At 49.8% G+C, this 18,289-nt stretch overlaps 6 protein-coding genes across 6 annotated transcripts; 2 read left to right on the top strand and 4 right to left on the bottom strand.

Annotated features, from left to right (window-relative positions):
• Positions 1–444: 444 nt before the first annotated feature.
• G6M90_00g011480 (uncharacterized protein) lies at positions 445–3,048 on the bottom strand (the record flags this gene model as incomplete). Its single annotated transcript, XM_014693888.1, has 1 exon — positions 445–3,048. The coding sequence occupies one exon, from the start codon at positions 3,046–3,048 to the stop codon at positions 445–447; it is 2,604 nt and encodes an 867-aa protein (XP_014549374.1).
• A 1,940-nt stretch (positions 3,049–4,988) lies between these two features.
• Positions 4,989–6,768, bottom strand: paxM (FAD-dependent monooxygenase; the record flags this gene model as incomplete). Its single annotated transcript, XM_066129710.1, has 5 exons — positions 4,989–5,319; positions 5,384–5,414; positions 5,503–5,598; positions 5,693–5,813; positions 6,067–6,768. The coding sequence occupies 5 exons, from the start codon at positions 6,766–6,768 to the stop codon at positions 4,989–4,991; spliced, it is 1,281 nt and encodes a 426-aa protein (XP_065985981.1).
• A 1,419-nt stretch (positions 6,769–8,187) lies between these two features.
• On the bottom strand, positions 8,188–9,635 carry G6M90_00g011460 (uncharacterized protein; the record flags this gene model as incomplete). Its single annotated transcript, XM_066129709.1, has 3 exons — positions 8,188–8,281; positions 8,357–8,975; positions 9,044–9,635. The coding sequence occupies 3 exons, from the start codon at positions 9,633–9,635 to the stop codon at positions 8,188–8,190; spliced, it is 1,305 nt and encodes a 434-aa protein (XP_065985679.1).
• A 1,439-nt stretch (positions 9,636–11,074) lies between these two features.
• hpm3 (Non-reducing polyketide synthase) lies at positions 11,075–12,154 on the top strand (the record flags this gene model as incomplete). The annotated part of the gene is made up of 1 exon (XM_014693891.1): positions 11,075–12,154. The coding sequence occupies one exon, from the start codon at positions 11,075–11,077 to the stop codon at positions 12,152–12,154; it is 1,080 nt and encodes a 359-aa protein (XP_014549377.1).
• Positions 12,155–13,664: 1,510 nt separating this feature from the next.
• Positions 13,665–15,204, bottom strand: cyp51 (Lanosterol 14-alpha demethylase; the record flags this gene model as incomplete). Its single annotated transcript, XM_014693892.1, has 3 exons — positions 13,665–14,213; positions 14,270–14,848; positions 14,899–15,204. 3 exons carry the CDS (start codon positions 15,202–15,204, stop codon positions 13,665–13,667), a joined length of 1,434 nt encoding a protein of 477 aa, XP_014549378.1.
• Positions 15,205–17,097: 1,893 nt separating this feature from the next.
• Positions 17,098–18,111, top strand: apdF_2 (Aspyridones efflux protein; the record flags this gene model as incomplete). Its single annotated transcript, XM_014693893.1, has 3 exons — positions 17,098–17,213; positions 17,297–17,785; positions 17,841–18,111. The coding sequence occupies 3 exons, from the start codon at positions 17,098–17,100 to the stop codon at positions 18,109–18,111; spliced, it is 876 nt and encodes a 291-aa protein (XP_014549379.1).
• Positions 18,112–18,289: the final 178 nt, after the last annotated feature.

Here is an 18,289-nt window from a genome sequence, read left to right as displayed (position 1 = left end):
CTCTCTTCCATAAGTATGCCCATGAGTAAGAAGAAGTAATAGTGCTACTGTTAGGCAATGAGCTAATAAATCAGGGTAGTGCTCGTGCCAAGTGGCCGTGTAAAAGTAGAATGCGGGCGAGTCGTCTCTCGCATAACAAGCACTGCTTCGACACCGTCAGATCCAGAAGGAGTAAATCAAAGCAGTCTCCAATATTTTTAGTTCGTCTTCATGTGCAAAGGGCACTCGTGGTACTGATGAAGTCTGTAGTCGATGTATGAGAGAAGCCGTATGTGTCTCGAAACGTTGGGGGCCGTACCTCCAAAGCAGGATGCTCATTTTCTTGGCCCACCACTGGGGGGGCTGAATTGGCCGTCAAGACCAATCGCAAAGATAAGCTCCTAGGGGAAACCCCAGTATGCCAGACCATGTTGAGTGTCGAAAGACGGTTTCGGTGCAATGCCTTCAGCATGGCCTCTTGTTAGGTGTGTTGTCAAAATAATACAAGGCAGAATCCATGTCGGCCCCGGCCGTTGCCGCTGCCGTCTCGACCCCTAGTTCTGGCCACTCCCATTGCACTCCAGACATCGATCCAGAGATATCAAAATCCATGAACCCGGGAATCTGCGGATACCAGGCATTTTGCATGTCAACAAAGTCAGAGACGCTGAGATGGTCTCCCACAGGCGCACCGAGAGCGCCCGGGTCAAGGACAGTGTGGAACAGCTCGTCCGCGGCGTCCCAATCGGGTTTATGAAGATCATCAACTAGTCTGTACAGAATGGAGCTCCTACCCGAGTCGGAAGAAGGCAGTGATGAATGCATAGATTGAGGAATCGTGGATGTGTCCATGGGCGAGATGAATGAAGACGTCGAGTCGATGACGGCAGTTGTTGCTGTAGACATGCGGTCTGATTCATGACCCGCAATGATTGGGGGACTATGATGAAGAGGAGACTGTGGCAGGGAGTTCCCAGACCTGCTGCCGTCATCTGGAGATGAGGCTCCGGAAGATGCAGACCCGGACCGAGATCCGCCAAATGCTCTTACACAAGCCCTCAGGCGCTTCCGCACCAATCTCAGGGACCTACCCTGGTTCAAGAAGTCATTCTGACTGGTTGTATATAGCTTCTTTGCCAACAATTGCAGCCTGGTATCGGAAGTGTGCATCATTGACAGATCCATGAGCAACGCCCCCATCTTTTTCTTGGTGTGAATAAGATTGAGCGCCCGCGCACAGGTGTCTAATGCAAGACAAAATAGGTCGGGAAATGAGGATCTTAGTGATGGTGTGAGGCTAAACAAGTCTTGGGGCTGCTCTGAAATCACCGTGAAAATCTGTAATACCTCTTGGCTAGAGGCACACAATCTGTCCACCATCTCGGCTGAAACCGCTTCTTCAGCTTGGCCCTGTGGCAACATTGGGAACAGAAAGTGGATAGCCATGGTATGGTAGACAAGTAGAACCAAACTTCTCGACGAGACCTCTGTTACCTGCCTGTTGAGAATGTGAATGCTCTCCATCAAGACTCTGTTTATCTCGCGGCACACTGCTCCCACATCCTGCGAAGGTTTGCCCTGCTGAATGCGTTGCAGTGCAAGTAGTGGTGCCTCTTGCCAAAAATTTGTTTTCGGGGACCCGGACGTGTCTGTGTCGTGCGGGTAAAGGGCAAAAATGTAGGCAATGACGCTGGCAATGTGGGCGAGCGGCCACATTTCGCGAATGACAGATTTCTGTTTCTGTAATGTGCTGAAATTTTCCGACACCATATCTAGTTGAATAATGACTGACGATGCTTCCGTCACAGGGAGGAAGATGGAAGTTAAGGAGGTAGGGAGAAGACCAGAAAAATAACCGTTGCCCATTTGAATAAACGCCCAAAGGCTCAATGAATGAGTCGTCCAGTAAAGATAGGCCACAATCTCTTTCTCAACGTCAAATACATCAATCCCATTGATTCGGCTTGAAGTCATAGGGGCCGCGGTGCTGGATATTTGCTCTTTAATCTCGTTGGTAATCCTGCCTGCAAGGCCGATGTAGCAGGTAGCACGGCGAATCTGGAATGAGCATAAGGCATTCCAAGCCAAAAGCATCAAGGTTTGAGCTGTTGAAATACCACTAAAGATTCGTGTCGAGATCCCGCTGTACTGGGCGGCGCCAGCTGAGGAGAACTGGTTGGATCGAAGAGGTCTTGTTCGCAGCTGAGCCGTGGCCCATCGAAGCAGAACGTGGCCACGGGCCATGGCAACCTCGTCACCAATGCTGAAGTTGGCGTCAGCCAACATTGTGGCAAGGAGGGTTTCATCATGAGTTCCATCACGGAGTTCTCTTAAAAGTAGGGTTTTGGAAACAAGGAATGATAATGGATGTACAGAGAACCAGACATCTATTAGCTGCGTCTGCTGTCGCTGACCATACTCTGAGAGCGGGTTCCCACTGAAGGGAGCGTCGTCGAACATTGTCTGGGTCTCGTCACTAATCAACCCAGAAAGGAAAAATCTGGCCCCGCCATCTTCAACGTGATGGCAACCGAGAGAGCCGAATTGGTCTGTAATCAGGCCGACAAGATCGTGTGTTAATAAGTTTAGGATACCAGTGTACTTGACATTTTTGGGGTTGAACTTGGCGGTCATGGTCTCGGGGCGTTCTCTAACGGAGTTTTGGATAGAGCGGTGATAGGCTGCAATCCTCTCCTGCCATGGATTGGATCGTTGGCCGGTATCTGTAGAAAAGTTCTCATAAAACTTTTGTTCCAACACTAGAGCAATGTTATCAACGTCGTCTATGGGCATTGGCTCCTCGGAGAAGGTGCCAGTAGGGCTTCCATTTGCCGGTGTGCCGCCAGTAGAGGATCTCTGTAGGCCAGAGAGCCCATCAACTCGCGCTGCAGGATCTGATCGAGGGCCATCTTGGCTGATTGTTCGAGACTTGGGGCGAGGTGGTTCGAAGTCATATATACAGTCAGCTCCTTGTCTTCGACATGCTTCGCAAATCGTCTCATTGGAGCACTTGATCTTGCGTGCGCGGCAAAATGCACACGAACGTCTCAATGGGTGTTTAGAAGCCATGATGCAGCGTTGATGATTATCGTAAACAGTAGTCGGCAACTGGTGATGATCATGGGGTTGTGACAGGCAGGGAGATGGTGGGTATCGAATGAAACAGTCTTTGCTCATAAAGGTGCTCGAGGCGTGCAATATAGCCAAGCAAGTGGCAAGGTGTTTTAAAGTCTGGTTATAATACTAATGGAAAAGCCAAGTTCGGACCTGCTATCCAGACAATTCAGCTTGAAGGCACAAGGGAAGCAGGGAAATGAAAATATTTGAACAGCAGCGAAAGACAATGAGGGGTGAGGTCCTCGCTGCTCTTGGGATTTCTGAGAGTACCATGACGAGAAGCTCAAGAATGATATCAATGGGGACCATGGATATTCAAGTACTTGTTGTGCTTCAGCTTCAGACTGCGTTGCTCTACTACAACGTCTGACTATCCATGGAGCATATGCAAGACACACGCCCGCCTGCATAGTCAGCTAGGTAGGATTGTGTCAACTCATGGCCATGAGGGAGGCCGATCCTTGTGTCTGCCGTGTTCTCGGGGAGGTAAAATGCCAGGCCGGAAATCGTGCCAACATGCCCATCCCCGAAATAGGCGCTTCTTGGGACCCTGTCGAGCTTGTCTTGGCAGTTGCCATGCTGTTATGAGCAACGAAGTCCCAGGAATCAGGGTCTGCACTCCCGGTGAGACAAAGTGGAACTAGTGTCAAGCAGGTATAGACGTCATGATGGATTGGGTGCTGGTGGATTTGTCTACCAAGTTAAGGGACGTGGAGAGGTGTTGAAAGAGGGGTGTGTCAAACAATTGAGAGTTGGAGGCATGGGTAGGTTCAAGAGTCAAGACGCACAGGGGGGGAGAGGGAAGGTGCGGCCCAGCTTCCTGCCCCACCAGACAAATACTCCGTTGAAACATGGGGGGATGTACTCAGGAGTTCCCGGCTCAGCCTTTCCTGTACCATCACCTCCGAGGCGTTCACACCTACGGCCCATGGACATTGATTACGAGCTTGCAAAGGCGGCGCTAGGTGATAGATGGTCGATCTGCCGCGTGGTAAGTGGGTATTCTGCCGGCGTGTTTCGAGTCTCAGGATGGCCAAGGCGTTTGTTTGAACAGGATTCGACATCCAGGCCGGACCCATCATCCATCTCCATTTGTTGGTCCCTGGATAGTCCTCATGGTCTCATGTTTTTCCCTATAGCGTCTAGTCAAACAGCGTCAAGCTGATAGGATTGATAGGATTCGGCTGTCAATTAAGCCTACTTCCTGTCGGAGCTGCCTGTTGGGCACCCGAAGAGCCGCTCCAAACAGGACGACGGCAGCCTTACCGCCTTATGCGGGAAGACCCAGGCAGCTTCAGCCTTTTTCAAGATACAATGACATCATGGCAAACCGCAGTTGGTGTATGTATGACTACTGCATAACTATACCAGAACGCTAATGACAATGAGGGCGGGCCAGAGATAACCGACTCTTGGAATTCCACCACTTCATAGGGCCTCCCGCTCTCCCGCTACGAGAGTTCACTGAAAGCCATAATCTCATGGCGCAGCATCCATTTGATGCTGACAGCTTCCAGTATACTCCCTTCGTTGCCAAACATCACTACACACCACTCAGCCGTGGACGAAGATGGCAAGCCGAATGGCTTTCACTTTGAAGCACGCACTCTATGCCCAGAATAGCAGAGACAACGAGGAGTAGTAAGACTGACAAAACAAATTAAGTCTAGCCAAGGATAAACATGAGGAGGAGCCAATTCCTGATACTAGATAAATACAATAAGAATTCCAGCCACACACCGGGAGCTTATGGACGCCAAGGGGACCACCGGGAAGCCACACACCAGCTACTACATTCTAGAAGCCTGGACAGTTCCTGCAGCAGTTCATGCGTTAAGCTTACCATTGCCGCCCCCTAGCGCACATCTCAGATTCGGAGCGTCCTTTTTTATTCACGCGTTCTTCTTTCCGTGGGCAGACGGCGTACCTAAAGCAGTTACAGTTGGCTGGTACTTGTACAGCCAGCCAAGATAGTTGATCCAAAACCATGTGGGCACAAGGGTGTAAAGCAGCCATCTCACGAATGGGCCGGTGCCGTACGGCAATCTTGCTGTATGCAGTAGAGCAAAGTTATCACTAAACCTTGACAAGTCTTTGGTTCGAGGCTCTCTGATCCTTGCGTACGTAGAAAGAATCAGTTCAGAGTCTTCAACGAGAGTGCTACGATTCTCAGCCAACAAGTTGCCTAACACAGCGGCATCTTCAATGGCTTGACAACCGCCTCTATTTCACGATGACATTATCAGCTTCCTCGGATAGTAGAGTGGGGGTGGGATAGGGAACTCACTGTCCAAAGAAGCTCGTCATGCTATGGGCGGCTATAATCGTTCAAACAACCTGTCAGCAACCGCACATCTTTCAACAAACCGTGTCCAGCAGGGCTATGATGAAAACCTCCCCACTTACCATCACCTAAAAGTGCCACTCTTCCATTGTACATGGATGGGAATTCCACTTCCTGGAAAACGTTACTGGCAACAACCCTCTCCGATTTGTCGATGACTACATGTGGTCAGCTCTAGTAGGGTGGAATCCTTTTTGCTGCGCAACCTCTCGGCGAAAGAGGCATACGCTGGAACATTGAGGATGTTCTTACTGCTTCCAAACTGACCCTCCTCCGCGAATGGATGGAAAGCTCGGCCATAGACTTTCTTGATGTCTGCGGGCGTGATCGAATCCCATACCGAGCGATTTGTATCGACGTCTCCCTCCGCTTTCTGAAACAGGGTTCAAGTCAGCAAAGGATGTAGATCCCTATGTTTCATGTCTAGTGAACTGAGACAGGTTCCCATGTGGCATTTTCGATCCATGTTGCCTATCTTTAGATCCGGAGTTTGATATCACCTCCGAACCTGAGGAAACGAACGGAGGTTCTGCCATGACTCTTCGCCTTCCTCTCCATTGCCGCATGAACCGGCGGGTTGGGATAGGCAGCCCCCTGATGTTCAAGAAATAATACTTTGAACTCACCTTGACCCCAATATACCACTGTCTGTTGTCCTTGCATGGCCAGGTGGTCAGGATTGCTTGATCGTAAAGCATCCAATTGGCAATACCCAGCTCCTTAGGACCACAGTTAGGTAGTGGGCTGGTTATTCCGGAAAAATGCACACGTCCAGTGAACTGGATGGTATTCGCCGACGCTTCCTGACCAGTGTTGCGCAAGAGGGCTCGTCGGACAGCTGATCGGATGCCATCTGCACCAACAACAAGGTTGCCACGATACTCTTTCTCTCCTTCGACGACGACACGAACGGGCTCGCCGGGAGTGTCAACTATATCGACAACCTTGGAGCCCAGGATGACATTCTCTTCTTCGCCAGCCGCCTTGTAAAGAAGTCTGTGGAAGTTGTGTCTCTCAGCAGACAGGATTGGGTAGCCATAAGTTGGCTCAAGTTTCTCTAAACTCAAGCTATTCCACTGGGTAGCATTGCGCCAGATTTGCAGCTTTTGCAGCTTCTGAGCAGTCTCCTGAAGTTCTTCATAGACACCAATCTGATCAAGGACGCGAAGAGCATTAGGGGCCAGAGAAATTCCAGCGCCAACAGGCTGCAAAACCTCGGTCCTCTCCAGAACTTTGTAAGTGATGCCCAGCCGTTTGCAGATTGCAGCGAGTGTGAGGCCGCCGATACCGGCTCCAACAATGATGACTTCAGCATCCACCTTGGACATGATTGAGAAGTAGATGAAACTGTGTACAAGACGAGTTGGTGATTAAGAATCAGAATAATGTGAGGGCTAAAGAAAGCCTGACACTATTTATTATTATTGGAGATTTCGGAAGAATGAACCGGATGTGCATATGCCACTTTGTTTTTCCTCAAAGTATGAACCTCCAAAGCCTATTTGTAGCATATCGCAAACTCGTGGACTGCTAGGTATCGTACGACTTGGTCATCCAACTTGCGGTTTGGCCGATGGACGGCGGAGGTACGGGCATGAAATACGGCGGATACTAGACCATTCTTCGGACTCGCAGGCGGAGAAAACGGACAGACCAGACATTCTGACGAATGATGTGAGATCATGCAAGTAGTATGCGGGCCTTCACGGAGCCGAATACACGCTGTATTCCATCATGGCGTGGTGCAATATGTGCGCAGCTCGTTGGGAGGAAGGTCTCAATATCAAGGTCACAGTAGCTAAACGAAATACCCAGGACTGCGAATGTATCCGTAGGGAGGCCAGCTCGTGCAATAACAAGCTGAAAGGGTCATTCATGGGTCATTCAAGACAGGGCAGGAAATGATGTAAACAGAACGAATTACAGTGTACATATATATACACAATTCGCTTCATCGGAATCCTCCGTGTAGATCCAACAGATGCGGCCTGGTACTTAGGTGGGCAGACGTTACCTTTTTTCTTTCTTCCACATGTTGTTGACAACTGCATGGAGTCTAAACACTTTGTAAATCTAAGGTGCATTATTAATATTAAAAAGTAGTTGCATATCTGAATGGTTTAGATCAAACATTACAACCCTCTCCTCATTACGACGCGGAAAAGTCTAATACGGGAGAATACGCTGTCGCTCGTTTACAAACAGCAGACAGGCCACGGTAGAGACACGGCATATACGTGAATTTTTTTTTTTAATTTTTGTGATTGGAAAAGGATCTGTCAAGTTCTCCCTTTCGGCTTCTTTGTCTATTTGAATATACAAGAGAATGAATAAAAGGAGGCGAAAAAATAGTCCGTCGAGACTTGGGAGTCGGGACAAGTGATGCTACTACCCTGTATTACCCTTTTGGTACAAGCGCCGACAAGGATATGGTGACCCTAAGAAACCAACCAGAGTTCATATGATAACAGTACTACTACTCTGATCTGACAATCATCACCTAATTTGCGGCAGGTCAATTGGAATGCCGTACTGAAGAATATAAACGCGTTACTTTATGCCTTGCCAAATATTGTTTCCGCCTTTGCAAAAATCAAGTCATCATTACCCCGACCAGTCGTGGCTGTTCCTGAGAGCGCGTCACCCACGCGGAGTCACGCCCTACGAGGCGGATAAGTCGATGCTATTAGAAGGATGGCCTTGGGATTGATCAGTTAAAACGCTCTTTGTTTACAATATATGTGGGCTCACCATTGCATATCTGCGATGCCAACTCGGTTCTTCTCGAAGTCAAGAATAATGTACTTCTCCTTAGCAAACGTCTCGCCAAAGTTCCCGATGCTGTGGACGGAATAACTCGGTCAGCTCTCGTCGATTGTTCCATTGCGAACGCGAAGTGATTGGGTTAGGACTCACAACTTGTCACCACTGGCAAGAGTTCGGACGTTGAGCACGCAAGAACCGTCCTTCATCTTCTCGACATACATTTCGGGGGTGACGGCCCATTCTCGGCTACTGCCCGTGAACTTGTACTTGATGCTGGGGAACGACTTGAGCTTGGAGCAGTCGACGGAGAAGAATTTCTGCTCTCCATTGTTGGGAGGCTCCTTGAGTTCCACGGGCTTTCCACCCGTGATCTGGGCCAGTCTGGCGTAGGCGTTTGGAGTCAATGGAGTGCCACGACCGTAGGCGGCGTGGTCGAAAATGGCACCCTTGCCAGAGCTGTTTGATGTAGGCTCAATCTTCTGGACTTCGGTGCCAATCTTGAGGCCTGCAAGTTCGATGCCCCAGTAGTTGTACACGGGCGGGTTATACACAAAGTCTAGGGTGTTGACATCGGGGTACAGCCTCACATCGTACCACCAGATCTTTTGGTTCTTGATGAGATCGCGACGGATGCCGCCCATGGTCTGGATACCATCATGTCCGTTGCAAACAGGCTTGCGAGATTCTTCATGACAGTATACGAACCCGGTATGTGCCGTTCTCCAGTGGCCATTCTTCCATTGCTGATAGTAGGCGGACTGATAGTCAACTGGTGGCGAGAGTGTCAGCAAACGCGGCCCAGCTTACCTCGACAGCTGATGTCAGGCTTCATCTTACCGTCATCACCACGAAAGACCGGTGACATGCCGAAAATACCTGTGAAAGGGAATGGGGTTCCGTATTTGGCCGAGACGTTGAATTGGAGGTCTGTTAACTGCAGGACAGCTTCTCCAGTCACAGGCCCAATATGCAACAAATCTGAGCCATACTCGATGCTCATGGGGTCTTGCATGAAAAAGTGGTTGGGCCTCCATGAGCGATCAGCGTACTCGCTTGTCAAATTTTTGAACGTGGTGGAATTGCGAGGATCCCAGTAGGGTTGCTGAGGGTGCAGACAAAGACTCGGATTCCACTGGCCATAACACTTGGGCGTAGTCACAATGTTGCTGACCCAGGTCCAGTCGACAAAGACTTTGTAGTCGAATCTGGGCGATCCAACACCAATCCTGGAAGCGAAACCGAGAGGATCCCAGTCAAGTGGCAAGTCATATTGCCCTCCACGGGGGTTCCAAGAATCAGGCCTGTCACTCCATCGTCCGCCAGGACCCCATCGAGCTTCATCGACACCGTTGGGAGGAACGGCCGCAGGCACTGCGTAGGCAGTTCTAAGCAGCAGTAGGCAAGACGCCAAAATGGCCTTGTATGGCATTGTTACTGATGCCTACCTAGAAAGTCAACGAAATGTTTAGCTCGTGGCATGGCGCGTGGCGGGTATCGACAGAGGGATTCCGTTGCCACCACATTCCATGCGACAGAATGTTCGTCGAACAGCTCCACATGGAAGTAATGCACAACTGACACTAGTTGAACGCAGGAACTTACTTCTTTGTTATCTTACTGGTCAGTTGATGATGGATGTCGAGATCAGGCGTACCCCTAACACGTGGGCTGATGGAAATAGAGACAGATACCACGGTTCAATCGCGCCCTCTTTTTTCGGTTTCGTGGGTTTAATTGCCACTCGAGGAAACTCAAGATTGTTCTGACGGAAATTCGCCGTCTTCTTGTACTCCTCTCTTGCCCGGCCAGCTCTCCGGTAGTAAGCGCCATATCGCCGGCGCCTCCGCGAGCTGGCGGAAGGACAAGACAATATCCAGGACGTTGATCTGTAACACCGGGGGTATTCCCAATCGAGTAAGAATAGTACGGGCCGTTTGATATTTGCCGGCTGTATTGATTGAGAACGGGGTTTGCACGTCTTGCCTCCCTGTTCGTGCCATGATGATGCGCCACCTTGACCGCACGAGTACTCAACTCACCCCCGTGAGCCCTTGATCTTTGCCACAGTGATTTACCATGACGCAAATTTACCGAAATAGATGTGGAGCTGGTTCAGTTTGAAACTTGTCCCGTGGACGGCCAGTATGCCTCCGACTTGAAAACGTGCTCTGGAGGCTTGTCTAGGGAGTCATCCGCCATCATGGCTAAGACGCATCACTCATTCATGAGGACCCTTTTCTTAACACTAGCTGTCCATGGAGGTAACCCGAACAAGAGGCAAAGACAGAGCATTGCAACCGGAGCAATCCCAGACGGCTGTGCCGAGGGTTATTCCCCATTCGGGGCGCAAGCTCTCCCAAGTAGCCAGATAGCTTGACACGCCATCAACAACGAGATCGGCTTTCATCGCCTCCTCATTTCTAGATACGTGCTTGAACTCGCTCTTTACCGCCCTCGGCATTCGTCCCTATGCTCGCGGAGACGAATTGACACAGATATTATAAAGTTTGAGGCTTGGGAAGCGGGAATGGAAGTACTGGATTCCAGAACGCCACGTTTCATTCACGGGTTTAGAGTCGTTGATTGCGTTCTTTGCTTCTTGTTCAGAGTTGATCTCATGCCCTTCTAGATCTCCAGGAAGTAGACTTCTCTCGCAGGTCATTGGTTTCCCGCTAAAAGTTTTGTTTCGTATCAACGGGCCTGGATTGCCCGTTGTTCACCGGAAATTTATCACACAAAGGGATTTCCTCATATTGACAATAATTTGACCTCATTTAGCAAAGACCGAGATTCCCACATCCATTTTTTGAACAGTTTTCTATTCTTATTGAAAAGCACCGCGTGTTCACTGCTATACTCAACGCAGTCATGGAAGTCATTACTTTGATCCAAGGTGATGATATGTCTGACCTGACCCCCCTTTTTCTCGTTCACGCGATTTCTGGAGTGGCTCTTCCCTTTCTTCATCTTGATTCCCTTAGCGACGACGACAGACCGGTATACGGCATCACAAGTCCTCTACACTGCCCCGGCGGCGATATCCTCAAGTATCCCACCAGCCTCAAAGGCCTGGCTGCCTTTTATCTCGACGGCATTCGTGATATTCAGCCTGAAGGACCATATCTTTTGGGTGGATGGTCCATGGGTGGCATGATTGCCATGTTCATCGCGCAAATGCTGGAAGCTCGAGGAGAAGAGGTCTACAAAGTCATCATGATTGATTCTGCCAACCCGGAAGTTTTCCCAAAGTTCAAGAGCACAGAGGAACATTGGGAATTTGCCAAAACCACCTTTGACCGCACAATTTCAGCTGGTGGGCTACAGTCCGATGACGGTGATTGCGCCGACGACTTTCCTGTCTCGGCCGCCATTACGAGCAACTGCGGAATGGACGACTACATTGCGACCCAATCTCGGCATTCCAGTGTCTGGAAAAGTCCTTCAAGCCCGACGATATCGAGTGCTCGATCCAGCGCAGCCAGCATCTTCGACACCAACAGCCCCTTCACGTCTCCAGGGTCTCCGCTTTCCGACGACTTCTTGACTGATGATTCTGGTTGCGATTCAGACTGTGGCTCTGATTGCGACGAGCCGCCCGCCATGGAAGAATTTTTGCGGCACATCAAAACCCATATCCATCGAGGTCTTGATCTCATTTCCAGTGTCCAGCCCGGCGACCTCTTTACCCCCGGCACCAAGTCCGATTTTGACGCTGTTCTTATCAAATGCACTGCAGGGCCTATCGACGTCGCAGAGGAATATAAAGGAAATTCGGGTGCACAGCTGATTGAGACTGTCATGAGAGAGCAGAATATGCGGTGGAATCCGTCGCAGTTCCGAAGCTTCCAGTCCATCCCGTTCAGCGGAGACCACGACGCTGCATTTAAGCCACAATTTATTGGGGAACTGAGCTCGATCCTGCGAGAGTGCATTGAAGACGTTGAGTAGCTTGATACCCCCGAGGCAACATGACGGGAAATGGCCACGGATCAATATGTTTCGCGAACGGAATCCTGAAGTCTTCTAGCCATAGACAGCATGGACGGGCATGAACTTGGAATATATCTCAATGTTCCCCCTCCCTTTAATTTACTGTTTGAGCATACGCTGGCGTCGGCATCAAATGTCTCTTACAACTGTCGTACGTCCAACGGCGGAGCGGTTACAGTATATAGCCATGGCATTCAGAGAGTTCGTTCCTTTCAAGCCAACCTCCTCATTATTCAGCCTTCTCCATCCGATAGCTTAGCTTCATCTTTGGCACAAGTAAAGTGTAGTTCAAATTAAGTTGCTGCCTCTACGCTTCCCATGACTTCCTTCAGCCCAAGATGACGCAACCACCTGCAGCACCATGTCCCCGGGCACACCACACCGTTTCATGTGTTTGCCAGCTCGCAGATGTGCCTCCTAGTCCTCGACAACCACCGCATCGGGGATCCACGGTCGACGTCCGCAGGCAAGCAGCCACTTAGAGAACAACAGAAAAGAAATGATGTACACGCCTCGTAGAGGTGGGTCTAAGGCCTCCTGTGTGACGACTGTCTATCCTCTCCGTGGATTGACGAAGATGCAAAGTGATGTGGCGACTTGGATCTGCCCACCCGCGACTCAGTTTGCAGTCGAGCAGACTGGACGTAACTCGGCCACACATAATCACGTAATGCTATTCTTTTTAAATACCCAAGTCTTGCTAGGAACTCACAGGTTCCCCATCAAAGTAGTTGGCAAATACGCCTTCTAGGTGCGACACCCCTTCCCTTTCCCTTCCCAGTAGCCCGGATCAGCGTCTTTTGGCCCCCGACATGAGTCGGAGAGATGCCGTGGCACAAATCTGCGGCCGCGGCACACCGACAGTCCGATCCCATTGGATTTGGCTTTGCGTCATAGTTCTCGGTCTCAGATATAGGCTATGTGTTATGTGCGGAAACAAGCTACGTTGTGACGAAGGTCGTGCTTCCGACATTGCGGTTCGCGCTGGGGGCGTGAGATGGTGAAGGAAGGCGAGTGACGTTGTCAGCAGTGCATACATTGTAATTTTCTAGAAACCTTCGATACTTGTCATGGGGGGTTGTGCTCTGCATTAAGCAAGGTATTGTGAGTTTCTGTAAATGGTAGCGTTATGTACGCTGTCCACTCGCTGGAAAGGGGCCGTAAGATACATAGAGAACACAAGGTCAAGGCAGAGTATAACTTCATCTGACATCTCGTGTGTGCTAGTATGATGTATGACAGTACCGAATAGTATGGCACTTGATCCGCGGGAACCTTGGCAAGCTAGATTCTCTGTCGTTTGCAAGACCGAGATGCATGTAAGTTGCGGAGGGGGGAAAATATTCATTCAGCTCATTCTATGGTGCGGCACTAATTGGCCTACAAAAACAGACTTTGTGAACCATGTCGCCTAATATGTTAAGTAACAAAACAGGATCACAGATCACCAGGCGCTCATACCGTCATGTCATCTAGTAGCTTTCCTCATCCGAACCCGTACGCCACCTCGAAGCCAGGGCGTTCCAACCTTGTCAAAGTTGAGATTTGAAAAGTCAGTCTTGTCCGGGATGTCCTCTGTTTCCCAAGCAAAGTCATATTCTCGTAGGAGTGTCGCCACCGTCCTTACCACCATTATCATGGCCATTTTCTCTCCTACACACTTGTGGCTGCCGCCGCCGAATGGAAGATATTTCACACCATCCGTTTTATTGTCTATTTGCACAATTTCTCGCTTGTTGTTGATCCATCGCTGAGGGTTCCAAACTTCCGGCTCAGAGTAGTTCTCTGGGTCAAGGTGGGTGAGATATGGACTTATAGACACTACTGCTCCCTTGGGGATGTTCACGTTGGACCCAGGAATGCATACATTCTCGCGAGCTAACCGTAGGAGCTTCATTCCGCAGTAGTATCTTGACGTTTCTTTGATGCACGCTTGGAAGAGAAGCGACTCTTGTCCCTCGGGCATCGAGCGCAACTCGCTTGTCACCTGTTTCATGACGTTGGGGTGGCGCAGAAGCTGAGTTATATTAGTCAAATGGCTTGGTGATTATGTGACTTGTCCTTCCTGCTTACGGCAATTATATTCCATGAAATGCTAGCAGCAGTGCTTGTATGAGCAGCAAACATGAGCATGGTGTGATGGCTGGGCATAAGATACTTCAATGGCACTGTCGCGCCGTCTTCCATGGTGAACGCAACGTAATCCTGTAGAGGCCGAACGTCACTTCTCTCTTGCCTGTCTCTCTCTCGGAGTCGCTCCATGAAGATTTCCTTGAAGCGGTTTCGCGCCTTCAGTAAGCGTCGCGCAGGTGGGTGAGGAACCCAGTCGGGCAAGATGAAAGACAGCAAACTGCCAATATCAGCTTCCATGGAATGCAGGAGATTGAACAGTTCGGCAGCATTGTGCTCGTAAAAGTCTTCTCCCATAAGCGACCTAACGATGATCTTGTGCACAAGATAAGAAACCGAGTCGAATAGCTCGAAGCCATCCCACAATGACCACTCGGCGGCAGCTTTCTGCGTCTCTTCCACAGACACTGTTGCAGCATATCTTTGTGCCGGACCGGAGCTTACGTAGCGACTAAGTGAGGATAAAAGGACTCGGTAATGATCCCAGTAGCCGCTGTCGATTATTTTATTTAGGAACAACCCCTGATGGTAGTCAGTGTTCTGGTCAGAATTGACGCCGCTGCACTTCTCACCATGCCGCCAACAAACGACCAGACATCTTCTCGCGTCTCGAGATACACCCTGTTAAGTTGGTTGCCACGGAGCCAGACATTGTACACTGAAAGAACCTGGATACTGAATACATCACCACACTGTCTCGTGGCTTTCTGTATGAGTGCAATGGGCTTCGTTGCAAAGGCTTTGGCGTCATGTAAAAATGCAAGGGATCCCTCGCCCTTATACCCAGGCAATGAAATAGGCGAACGTCGTCTAAGTAAGGTCAAAACTGCTGCAGCAGTAGCAGCAAGCAAGATGACGATTGTGGTGAAGAGTGCCATGGCCGTGGTATGTAACAGCCTTCGTAGGTTGCGATGGCTGTCGTACGAGACAAGCGTTTCGTTCTCAAATTCCCCCTGGGCTCTGTCTTTTTTTTTAAAAAAAATGAAGGACATGTTAGAAGAACCGCTTTAAGTATAAAACTTTGATTCATTATGCTGTGCTCACAAGACACCACAGACCTCCGACTTCACGAGGCCTATTCCGCCCACTTCCGCTCCGCGGCTTGCACCGTCACTTGATGTCATGGTCTGGTCGAGTACAGCAGCCCTAAATCGAGTAACATATGGTAATTTGAGTTGCCAAATCGTCCACTCAAGCGTTTCACGTTCCTTGGGTGTGTCTATATGAGCCCAAGTGTTACCACCGACTTTCCGTGGTGGCGCGGACGGCGACGTGTGGGATGACGACTTTGCATCAAGGCGTTTGAGCTTCAACCAAGTCAGAAATGAAAGCCGATGATTTGCACATATGTAACCTCAAAATGAGACCAATCGGACCTTTTAATTGAGACAATCAACATTATCATCACCATTTGCCATAATTAGGCATGCTCAATACCTCCGGTTGTCTCTCGATGTAGAGTAGCTTGCGTGCCACATCAGCTCCCGCTTAGTTATTGAGAGATCTGCGAGAAGGAAAGTTTCGCTGACGATTATGAAATGAAATTTAAAATTAAAAGACCGACCCGAGCTGTAGTTTACCCTGGCCTCATCTTCGCTCGTGTGTTTTGAAATCGGGCTTCATGACCCGCGGCAGGAATATCGCATGTGCAGCACCTCGATTGTAGAACATAACTCGATATAACTATGTAATGTTTTCAATACATACATGCCTTCAGTGTCAATTGGCTTTACACATTTCCGGTGGGCTCATGTTTCAATTTTACAAGGCAAGACCAAAGGGGGGCCCATCACTCGACTGCTTCGCGCCTTCTTTGGCTGAGGACGGCTTCAATCTTCGCTTATACGCCGTTGCCTCCGTCGCCGCTTGTTTCTCTGTACTTCCCTTTGCATAGATTTCTCCGAGAGTCGCAAAAATGGAGGGAAAGGTTCCTTTTCTACAATAAAATATCAAAAATCTGTATTTTTTTAATAGCATTTTATTTTGCTTCCCATCATCGCAAGCTGCTTCTGTGTGCACCCCCGTGCACTTGTCAGCCTGGTATGTTTTCCTTCCATGCCCTGAAACTGGACGTCAGACGACCGCCTCGTGTATCCCTCGCCTGGCACGAATCAACATATTCACCCCCACGTATAGCCTACGAGCGACTCAAATCGGGATACTACACATCGGATCGTGGCAATTTCTTCTACCACCCAAGCGCTGCGCTGTCAGCTTCTGATGGAGCCACTGATGACTCTGAACCTAAGCTACCAACAGTTATAACGATTGATGTCGCATATTCATGCTGGCCGCGGATGAAATGGTCCCAAAGCGACCGGAGATGGATGCCCGACGTCCCAGATTCAACGTCCAGTGTCGATGGCAGCGAGAGCATAACATATAGCGGAAAATCCCACATCGTTGTCCCTGATGGCGGTTTGAGGGCCTGGCTTGTCGTTGTGGGTGGCTTCATCGTCTACTTTTTTGTATTCGGTGAGTCTTAATTTCCTGCGGTTTCAGATGTAGAGGGTGTGCCTGACGTCGCAGGGCTTTTAAACGCTTTTGGGAGTTTTCAAGACATCTACACTGACGGTGTGTTCGGATCCTATCCGTGGAGACATGCTACGGCTGAACAGGTTTCATAGATTGGAAGCATCCAGGTATTTCCTGTTTCCATTTGATGGAGAACATCCGACTCCAATGTGCTCACATTTGTTTAGATGTGCATTGCCTTCTGCGGCGGCCTTATATCTGGGCCAATGTTTGACAAGTAGGGAGCGCGTTGGCCAATGATCACGGGTGCGGTGCTCGTTTCTACGTCCTTGCTAGGTTCTGGGTTCTCTACCAAGTTCCCGCACTTCTTCGTCACTCAAGGCATCTTTTTTGGCACGGGAACTGCGTTGCTGTAAGTGTCTGCCCGTTTGTCTGTTTGACTCCTTGCGAGCCCGCACAGAAACCGGTCGCTAATTCGAAATGTTGCATGGATAGATATTACCCGGCCACCGGTGCCATCACGGAGTGGTTCAACGAAAAGAGGCCTTTGGCTTTGGGTTTAGCCGCATCGGGGTCCGCTGTTGGGGGGGCTCTTTGGTCGACATATATACCTAAACTGAATAACATGCTACCACATGGTGCTATCTTTCTGGTGATTGGAGGCCTCGCGGCTCCTCTGCTCTTTCTTGGTTGCTTGCTCATTCGAGAAAGAAAAGGAGCTGCCGGTCATGATGAGTCTGGCGATGAAGTTCGACCATCTCAACGGAGTATTCGAGCAGCCGTTCTCGAGTGGCGGTTTCTCGCACTGACCTGGTCTTTGGTCATTCTGAATACCGGTGTTCTAATTCCGTTCAACTTCCTCGTAGTCTACGCCAGGGAAAAAGAGGTCTCAGAAAACGTGGCGTATAACCTGGTTGCATACACATACTTGGGCTCCATTATTGGAAGAATTGGTTCAGGCCTGCTTGCCGACTTCTTTGGCTGGTGAGTGCAGCATGGGCGTGGAGTCCTCGTGCCAAACATAGCTGATTCAACCTAGCTTCAATGTCCTGTTTTGGGAGAGTATCATCGTTGGGGTGATGACACTGTGGTGGATACAGGTGCATACTGCGGCAGAACTGACTGCATTCGCTGTTTTATTTGGTATCTTCTCAGGTGGTCTTGTACCAATGGGCTCTGCTTGTGTGGCACAAACGACCCCGGACATGGGACATATCGGTCTTCGGATTGGTGTAATGATGGCCTGCTGCGCAGTCGGCGCCCTTGGTGGCGCCCCTTTAAGTGTTGCCCTTCTAAACTTAGCTGGTTAGAGAGTGGTTCAAGGATTTGCTGCACTTGTATCTCTCATAGGTGCTGCCGCCATTTAGTGCGTGAGGCTGCGATGGGAATCTCGTTGGTGGGCGAAGTTTTAGATTGTCGAGTTCCGTAGCTGGATTCGTCTCCTAGGCAAGGTTCTGCGACATATTCTTTACCATTGGTATTAATACT

Source organism: Metarhizium brunneum, chromosome 1 (assembly GCF_013426205.1).
Source record: "Metarhizium brunneum chromosome 1, complete sequence".
NCBI lineage: Eukaryota > Fungi > Ascomycota > Sordariomycetes > Hypocreales > Clavicipitaceae > Metarhizium > Metarhizium brunneum.
Note: the sequence above shows the minus strand (reverse complement) of the source record. Positions and strands in the feature narration are given on the sequence as shown.